Source organism: Otolemur garnettii, unplaced genomic scaffold (genome assembly GCF_000181295.1).
Source record: "Otolemur garnettii isolate 467f Iridium unplaced genomic scaffold, OtoGar3 scaffold00196, whole genome shotgun sequence".
NCBI lineage: Eukaryota > Metazoa > Chordata > Mammalia > Primates > Galagidae > Otolemur > Otolemur garnettii.
Window position 1 is genome coordinate 704,466 of NW_003852591.1, and position 10,289 is coordinate 714,754.

The following is a 10,289-nucleotide window of genomic DNA, read 5'->3' on the forward strand; positions in this document are numbered from 1 at the left end:
TGCCCAAAATTGATATATGGACTTTTACCAAATATATTAGCAAATATTTAGTTGGCTGCTTTCAAAGTATCAGACCACGTTGACTTTCCTTGTTGTGTCTTTCATTGGTAGCCCCTTATGCTGACAGTGACACCCTCTTTGTAGTCTCCTGGTGAACCTCGTTTCTCTATTTAGTGTAATCTAAATGTATTTGTGAGTTTTATTTTTCGTTTTGTCTTGGCGTCGGGGGGGTGTATGCTTAGATGAATGTTAATTTCCTTAACCAGTTTTCCCGTAGATTCAGCCATGTTGTTTATTCAGGCTGTGGTGTCAGCCTTCTTCTCCACTCCACTGAACCCCTTTCTGGGAAGTGCAATATTCATCACTTCATATGTTCGACCTGTGAAATTCTGGGAGAGAGACTATAAGTGAGTAAATTGAACACTTGAAAGACATTTTTTATCTTTTTTACTAGGAAAGGATATTGGTAGCATAACTTTTCAGGTATTTATAGAATTGTGTTGAAATTGATTAATTATGTTCACAATCACGATTGTGTTGAAATATTTTTGCTAAAAGTTTGTCTACTTTAAAAGAAGCGTTGGGAGAAAATTATTTTTTTCCTACTTACAAGATATTTTAAAACTATTTTGATTGAAAATACTCTCTTTTTTTGTCTTACAAGTCATATTTCTTAGAATTATTTCACATTAGTAGTACTCTACAACTTTATACTATGCAATGTTATATGAGCCGTGACAATTATGTTCATGAACTCATCCTAGAAAAAGTGCTACACACCTCATGGCTGTGTCTCACTGTAGTCATCTTCAGAGCACTCCCCTTGGGGAACTGTGTGCTGATGCCAGCACCTAGTCCACCTTTCAAAGCAATTTTGGAATCCATTTTTCTGGAATGGCCATCAAAGCTATTGTTGCATTACCCTCGATGCCCTGAATGTCATCAAAATATCTTCTTTCAGTATTTTCTTTATAATCAGGTAAAGAAAAAAGTCATCGGGGGGCCAGATCAGGTGAGTTAGGAGGATGGTCCAATACAGCTTTGTTTACTGACTAAAAAGTCCTTCACAGACTGCCATGTGAGTGGTTCATTGCCATGATACAAGAGCCATGAGTTGTCGGTCAAGATTTTCCTGTTTCTCTGATGTTTACTTGGTCTTCTACACTTCTTATAATCAGCCAACAATTTTGATGCACAACTTGATGAATTTTTGCAGCGTTTTTGTCAGTTCTGCTTGTTACTGGCCACCCTCACCTCTCTCCATCAGTGGTGCTTTCTCTCCCCTTGGAAAGATGTTTAATCCATTTGTTCACTTCCATTATCCTCATAAACTTGAACTAACATGTTTCTGATTTCACTGCCACTCTTGCCAGATTTAACAAGAAATTTATAAGCATTTATTCACTGCTCTAATTCAAGCACCAGCATTCTCAAGACAGCAGAGAAAAGCCTGCAACAATAATAATGATGTATACCACTCAGGCAGACACTGCCAACCTTGACTTGAACACAGCAGAGACACTGAGAAACCAAGGTTATGAAACCTGAAACTTGACTGAGTGGTGCTGCCAGGGGAAGCTCATGCTGTGGCCAGTCCACGAACTTAATTGTCAGGCTTTGTATTACTATAATAGTCATACTTTATTTCTAGAGCTAAACTTTTTATAGGTTATTTCTGCTTTTTTGTGAAGAAAGTTTTTAATGACTGCCTTTGGACATGAAGTGTTTTCTGCATTTAGGCTTAGTTCCTTAGGCTGCCTGTTTAATGGTTAGTAACCATGTTTGTACGTCATCTCTCCAAATTGTATTTAATTTAAGGAAGGATTCCTAAAAGGGTAATTACTGAGTTGTGCAACTAAAACATTTTCAGGGTTTTTAATATGTATTATCACATTGGTTTAGAAAGAGCTTATACTCATTTATACTTCCATTGGCCGTCTCCATGACTGCCTTTCTCCCTACACGTTCACATATTAGCATATTTAACAGGTGAAAATTATAATCTCATCTTTTAAACAAGGAAGACTTTGTGGATTTGAAATATTTACTTTGGTCCTTTATCTAAAACCACATCTATTATTTCTCATTTTGGCAAATTCAGTGTTATTTGTGTCTTATACTTCTGGGAAAACTTTAAGTCCTGAATAAAGTTCTTTGACAACAGTACTTGAACCTTTTGGTTTCAGAACCACTTTACACTCGTAAAAATTTTTAGAAGTGCCAAAGAGTTTTTTTTTTTTATATATATGGTTTTTTTTTTTCTATCAATATTTACTGTAGCAGAAAGAAAAACTAAGATCATTTTAAATGTTTACCAAGAGCTCAAGGCTATAATGTGCTGTGATCACACCTGTGCATGCTATGAACAGCCACTGCTGTCCACCCTGGGCAGCATAATGAGACCCAGTCTCTTTGTTTTCTTTTATTTGTTCTGCTTTCATTGAGACCTAGTTTCTTAAAAAATGAAAATGGATCTGCTTATGTTTTCATAGAATATCTCTAAAGTTTGCCTAAGAATCCACAATCCAAGGCTGTTTGATGCTGGAGCTCCCTTTTTTATTAATTAATTTAAAAAGAACAATAACAAAGTAGAACCTCCCTAAGTTGGCCACCTCCCTACCTTGACCACCTCCTTAAGTTCAGCTAATTTTCATAGACCAGACATGCATCACATGTACATATCAGTATAGCAGGCCTAGTTCCTTATGTTGACCACTTGCATATGTTGACCAGATTGTTACATTCCCTTGGGTGGTCAACTTACATTCTATTATCTATTCATTGCATGTTAGCATGAAACATTTTAAAATTGAGATAAGTATATTTCCCCCACCCCCCACTAAAAAATCAGAAGAGTGGCATTATTTTATAGTTTTGTAAATCGTTTCCAGTCTGACTGTTTAAAAGACAGAGCACTGTCATATCTGTTTCTGCATTTGATTTGTTCTGATGTGTTGTTTGGGTTCAGGTGTATGAAGGAAGTCTGGCCTCACACAGATACATAGTTGGAAAAGTATTTTAACAGCCTTTTAAAATAATTACGGATATTTTTCTTTGCTCCTTCACTAAAAAAATGCTAGTTTCAAAAACTAGCATTTCAAAAAATGCTAGTTTCTTAACTCTAGTTACAATGGGAAATCTAAACCATATCTGTGAACTTTTGGAACTAGGTTACATAAAAATTCACTAATGCATGATTTTGTAACATTATTTATTGATCATTTGGAAAATATTGGTTCACTGAGTAATGTAGATCTTCCAAATTGGACACATTTTATTATGCAGTATTTTAAAAAATATGTTCACTAGATCACTATATCAGCAATTAAAAAAAACAATTCAAGTATTAGGAATCTATCAAGCTCATGGGTACAAGTTTTCTAAAATTCTCAGTTTTCCTCAAAATCTGGAATTTTATTCTTGTCAACAGATACTGTCAGTTTTTTTCTTGAGATGACAGACTCACTTTCTTTTTTGTGTGTATCTTTTAAATACCTACATCTGAATGAGCTCCTAATTTTTCCATCAGTCATTCAAGAATGGTGGTCCAAGAACCAAAAGGAGCTGGCTCAGCTTACGATTCAAACCATTGCATCAGTGTTTTCCTGCATGATCAGCATTGTGCTTCAGAGTAGAAATGCTTTGTGTGTATTTTCTCCTTTTGCCATACAGACTTTTTATTAAAAGGCCTGTACTAAGGAGTTGAGTTTTAATAAAATTAATAATGTTTCCTGCTTCGTTAGGGATGTTTTCAAATGAAACTCGAGTGTTTTGTTTTGTTGACTTCTTTGTGCGCGTGTGGTAGCGAAGAGGACTGTGATTTGGTGCCATGCCCTTGATTCACACGCAGGCACCTGCAGCCTTAAACCACCATTGCTTTTATACCATCAGTGCGGTTGGCAGCACGGTGAAAAATAGCAGACGGCAGCTTAGTATCATTATGAAAATAGTATCAGTCAGAAAACTTCCCGAAAGAGTCTTGGATTTTATGGATCACATTTTGAGAACCACTGTTCTAAAGAACACCGTACCACTGGGCATTAGTAGATGTACCTTCCCTTGTAAAGGGTGTTTCATGCACTGTGAATTTTTAAGAATTATACACAGTATGTATTTTTACATCCTGGCCAGTCTTTTTTCACAGTACTCTCATAGGTCTCTTTCTACAGTCTATGCCCTGAAAACCTGCTGTGCTTATATGTGGGTAAGGTGGGAAAGTAGAAAAACCTTCCTCCTAAAAGGTGTGCTACTGAGTTGTTATCATTATGCTGATCATAGACTTTCTTCAGATATTTTCATGAAGTGGCAATATTTATTTCCCCTATAACCTATGGTTTCTACTTCACTCTAAGTCATTACACATTTTTTTAAATGTAAAGAAAGTTACTAAAATGTTTTTTTCCCTCCCACTTCAGTACAAAACGAGTGGATCATTCAAATACCAGATTGGCTTCCCAGCTTGACAGAAATCCAGGTAATCTCTCTTTGTGAACAGGGAGGCAAGTCTAAGGAGTCATTGTACACATCTGTGTTTGTATTCACTCCCAACTTGGTGGGAATTCTCTGTGAATTCCAAATAGTAATTTTTTTAAAAACTCAGTATCTTTTGTTTTATTTCAGCAAAATGTGTGCAAATTAATCTACAGTTTATAAAAATGTATTTTGAGAGTGCTAATAGGTGTAAAACAATGCCATTCAAGGATTGTTCTTTCATAGGTTAAAAAAGTAGAAAACAGTTAAAGTAAAACTGATCAGATGTGTTGAATGGTCAGACTGATGACATTTTTTATTAATAAGTTTGCTTCCACCTTTCCATCAGTGTTTAGGTAAATATTAATTTAATTTTATTCAGTTTGTTATGTACAGAGATGGCATCTAGACAGCCAAATAACCACTCAGGATAGAGCTTTGCTGGGTGAATCTTTGGTTCATCTAAAATCTGGTTCTTAGTTTTTCATTTGGGAAACATCATTTTGTTGGCCTAATAGTAGTCTGACACAGAGAAAGTGAATCTCACTACCCCAGCATGAGAGATTACTATATCAACCAGAACTCCAATTTATTAATTTACTAAAGGAAATCTTACTCCCAAATAGACTGGAATATTTGTATCCATTTGACTCATGAATTTCTTCAAATGCCTTACCCAGCTGAGAAACCAAACTAAAAGAATCAGATCAATTCTTAATTAGAAAATAGATTAAGGAAGACTAGTTATTTGATATTAATGACTGTCATGATTAAGTTCTAGTAAAGCAAAGTGCCATTTCCTCTCAAGTTTTCATTCTGATTGTGCCATCTTACATAACAAAAAGCACTTGTCCTGAATTAATATGCACACTTTTATGATGGGCAGACACAGAATTTAGTCATTTCACTGACATTAGAATCTGGCATTTCCCTTTCATTATTTTATTTAGTTTGGCTGAGTTTAAAATAATTTTTATGCTGTAAATATATTGCCATTCTCCACTACTATACTTTGGGCACCCATTATACAAATTATTGCTTTGGATGGGTTACTTGTAGAGATGGCCATATCACTTATGGAGTGATGTTTTATCTTAATGTTTTTCTTAAAGGATGACACTGGCATCCAGTTCTGTGGGCTCTTGGCTGCTGTATCTGCATACAGAGTTCATTTCTCCTTAGTATTAGCCATCTTGATGTGCGGGTTCTTTTTGGCTGACCAACTTCTCTTCATTTTAGAGTATCTTATTTATTTAAAACTTGTATTATTTTATTGATTTTCTTCACCAAGAAGTCTTTTTATTTTCCTGAATTCTGTTATCTTTTTCATTTTTCTTGCATGGTTTTAATTATGAGGTTGTGTTTTATTGAATAATTTATGAACTGATAATGAGATAGAAAAGTTCTTAGATTGCATCTAATCCAATTCCCACCTTTTATTGATTGGAACTGTAGATTGTGAGAGGTTATATGACTTTTAACTCTGAATTCTAAAACCTTTCCATTATCCTGTGTTTCGTTTTTATCTAGAAACTGTTATGGGTGTGAATATTATTTTCCTTATCAAATAAATATAATTAGTAGCCCTAACTAAGTTAGTTTTAATATTTTTAACAATCTTGTTTGTCTATATAAAGGAGACTTATGAAATTTTACTTCTTTTGACCCCTTTTTATAGGATCAGATGACAACAATCTGAATTCCATCTTCTATGAGCATCTAACTAGATCCCTGCAACACAGTCTGTGTGGCGATTTGCTGCTAGGACGGTGGGGAAACTACAGCACAGGGGACTGTTTCATCCTTGCCTCTGACTATCTCAATGCGTTAGTACACCTCATAGAGATAGGCAACGGTCTGGTCACTTTTCAGCTACGGGGACTTGAATTCAGAGGTAAGACATTCACTTTTTATTTCTGTAGTATATTCCTATGACATTTAAGTTGTGTATGTTTATATCTCAAATCAAAAGTTGTCGTGAAATTAGAGCTTCGGGATTGTGGAGTTGGAAAGTTGTCAAAGAGTAATCATTACATTTTTCCCTCAAAATTCATATTCCAAGAAGAATTATTTTTACATATGTTATCAAATGACTTCATTTTCCTGGAGATGTGAATTTCTGTTACTCTGTGCATGACCTCTTGCAGGTCCCCTTTGTGATCAGTGGCATAAATTTGTTAGATGTCTAGCAGCATAGGATGCCAGATTTCTGTGCAGGACACAGAGTTACATTTATATAGACAACTTGCCTTTGTCCTCAATAATTTTGTTAATGGAGATGAAATTCACCTAACATAAAATTAATGACTTAAAGCAGCAGTCCTCGATCTTTGGGCCCCAGGGACCAGTTTTATGGAGGACATTTTTTTCTACAGACCAGGGTAGGAGCGGGCATTAGAGTCTCATAGGAGCCTGTAACCCAGATCCCTCACATGTGCAGTTTACAGTAGGGTTTGTGCTTCTGAGCATCTAATGCTGCCATTGATGTGATAGGAGGCAGAACTCAGGTGGTGACATGAACAGTCGGTGGGTAGCAGCTGTAAATACAGATGAAGCTTTGCTGGCTTGCCTGAGGCTCATCTCCTGCTTTACAGACTTGTTTCTAATAGCCTGTGGACTGATCCACGGCCCTGGGGTTGGGAACTGCAGATTTAAAGTGAAGAAAAGTGTGTTATTTAGTACATTCACAGTGTTGTACAGCCACCACCTCTGTTTACGAGGTCAAGCAACTAAGTTAGTGAATTCATCCTAGAAAAAGTACTGTATAACCTCATTGCTAAATGTCATTATGCTCACCAGATGGCCAACAGAAGTGCTTCAGAGTGACCATAGTGATATTTAGCAGTGAGGTATGCAGCACTTTTTCTAGGATGAGTTTGCAAATTAATTGCCAGACCCCATGGTTGCAAAGCATTTTCATTGCTCCAAAAATACAACCCTGTACTCAATTAGCAATTACTCCTCATTTTCCCTCCCACCAGCCCCATACAATTTTATATACTGAAAAAGCTATTTCTACTTAGAAAATCATGCATTCAGAAACAAATCAACTCCTGTCAGTTGAATAACTTGAAAAGTAAGTTCAAGTGCTGTTATTGAATATCTTTCCAGTCTAAAACATTTGGACTTAAGAGTTTTGAGAGAGTGTTTGATCTGTTCTAAGAAGTGCTTTGGAATGTTTTTAATCTGGAATAGGAAATAACGAAAGCATTTGATTAGAAAGAGAATCAAGTAGGTACTGTACTGCCTGGAGCTTTATTTTTACCCTGGTATTGAGTCAGAAGGCTTGCACCTTTCTTATGGCGTGTCTGTTAGCGGAGCAAGCATTTCTCTAGAAGTGAACACTATCCACTAGAAATAAGACTTTAGCCATGTAACACTCGAGTTAATGCAATAAATGTTCATTATTTATTTATGAACTATTTGTAATCCATTCATTCCCTCTCCCCCATTCCTTCCTCTTTCCTTCTCTCTCTCTTCAAAATGTTCTGTTCTCATCTTATGGATATTTGTTTTTCCCCAACATGAGCCTAGGACCTTAATTCCATCTCTTCTAGAGTCTTAGCCCAATGCTGTTCAAACCTAATCCCCCTGGACGCATCCAAAAGTCAGCACACCCTCACTCCTACTACTGCCTGGACTTTTAACTTCCTTTTTAAGTTTTGGCACCTGAAGGTTTCATCTTTGTTTTTTAATTTGAATTTTAATATTTTAAATAAATATACGTGGGAGGCTTTCTTACTGAGCATTTCCAGTTAGTGAGTGAAATGGACGAGTGAGCTTTCTTTCCATCTGCTCATTCTACCATATTGATCAGAAATTCTCCAAATCAAATAATTGATCCAAATTTTCACTCTCCCAACTTCCACTCTCAGGTGCTGACCAGATTTAGATAAATTTTTAAGTAAATCCTTTGCTATTCAAACTCTATTTGCCAGTCAAAACTCAAGTCAAATTTGGAAACAGGGTCTGAAGTCATGCTAGACTTGGATAACGAGTCTGTAATTCTATAATTCTTATAGAATAAGCCTATAATTCTTCACTCATTGGGATTTTTTATCGATGCACAATATTTTACGTATTTAGGGGGCACATGCGATATTTTGTTATATTTGCAGAATAGATAATGATCGAGTAAGGGAATCTGGGGTATTCATCAGTGAGTATCATTTCTACATGTTGGGAACATTTCACGTTTTCTTTCCTGGCTGTTTCTAACTGTAGTCACCCTGCTCTGCTGTGATCCATAGAATTTAAAGCTTCTGTGACTATGTGATTGTACCCATTGACCAACCTCTCTTCATCTCTTCCTCCACCCACACATGGGAATTTTTTTTTTATTGATACATTCAGTCATGTCACTTCCATGCTTAATTTTTTTCAGTGACTCCCCACTGCATTTGAGATAGATTAAAAATGCCCTGAAGTGTCCTCCAACACTGTCATCTGGCCTGTGCCTCTTCCTCCATCCTCACTTCATACCGTTGCCTCACTCACTGTAGTCTCCCTGGCCTTCTTACAGCTTCTTAGATGTGCTAAATTCTTTGCTAAGACTCCTGATTGCTTTTCCCTTTGCTCAGAAAGTACCAACCATCTCCCCTCCTCTCACCAGCCCTCCATCTGGCTAATTCTTTAATTATCTTTGGATATTTGCCTATATGTCACTTTCTTAGAGAAGCGTTTTCTAACCTCCTGTCTGACACGATTATCTCTTACCCTGTTGTTACTCCTTAGCACTTAGCATAGTTAGAACCTTAACAGTCAAGTGTAACATAACAGTGGTCCCATAAGATTATAATGGCACTGAATATTCCCGTTGTCAAGTGACAGCATAGCCATCCTAGTCTCACAGCATAACACGTTCCTGTGTTTGTAGTGATGTTGGGGCAAATGAATCTGCACTGCTGGCCTATGAGTCTAACGTGCAGTTATGCACTGTACATGATACTTGGTAATAATAATAGATGACTATGTTGTTACTGGGTTATGTGTTTACTATACTTTTTATTGGTGTTTTATAGCATATCCCTTCTACTAATGAAAAACAGTTGACTGTAAACCAGGGTGCCATGTTACCCAACAGCAGCCTTGTACAGCCTACTGAGTCTCTTGAGTGTATCTTTTTCCTCTGTGCTTGGCTTAATCTCATGTTGTTTTATATGTCAGTGGTCTCTTAAGTAAATCCATGCCTCATGTTGTCAGTAAGAGGCCACATCGAGTGATTGACTAGAAATAAAATTAAAAGTGATCAGGGACTACCCAGAGGGAAAATCAGTGCTGGCTGTTGCTCTCCAGGCAGACAAGTCCCATTCCACTACAGGGACAATCTTGAAGAACAAGAACAACGTGATAGAAGCTGTTGAAGGATCTGCGTCATTGAAGGGAAAAGGACTAACAAAAATTCACGGTGGACCTGCATCAGATATGCGGAAAATTCTAAAGACCTGGACTGAAGATGAGACAGAGGAACAGATTCCTCTGAGCACCACGATCGTGGCTAAAGCAAAGTTAGTTTGAGATGTTGAGAGAAAAGTGTGGAGCTGACCACTTGATTGGATGTACTGCTAACTCTGGGTGGTTTACATGATGCGAAAGTGAGTGGGGAGTCTGCCAGTGCTGACGTGAAGGCAGCTGAAGAATCAGGGAAGCTCTAGATAAGCTGGTTGTAGAGGGGAATTACTTGCCAGAGCAAATCTTCAATATGGATGAAAACTCCATTCTGGAAATGGATGCCTGAGAGGACTTGCATCTATAAAGAGGCCAAGCCAAGGCCAGGTTTCAAGGCTTGTTTCTTTTTTTTTTTTTTTTAAAGTTAGAGA

General features: G+C 36.9%; 1 protein-coding gene across 1 annotated transcript in view; it reads left to right on the forward strand.

Annotated features, from left to right (window-relative positions):
• PCNX1 (pecanex homolog 1) overlaps nucleotides 1-10,289 on the forward strand; it is a 186,752-nt gene that overhangs the window by 149,445 nt on the left and 27,018 nt on the right. Inside the window, exons 24-26 of the mRNA XM_023507659.1 lie at nucleotides 278-407; nucleotides 4,416-4,474; nucleotides 6,149-6,364. Of these exons, the coding sequence (XP_023363427.1) occupies nucleotides 278-407; nucleotides 4,416-4,474; nucleotides 6,149-6,364 (405 nt within the window). The remainder of the gene's footprint in view (nucleotides 1-277; nucleotides 408-4,415; nucleotides 4,475-6,148; nucleotides 6,365-10,289) is intronic.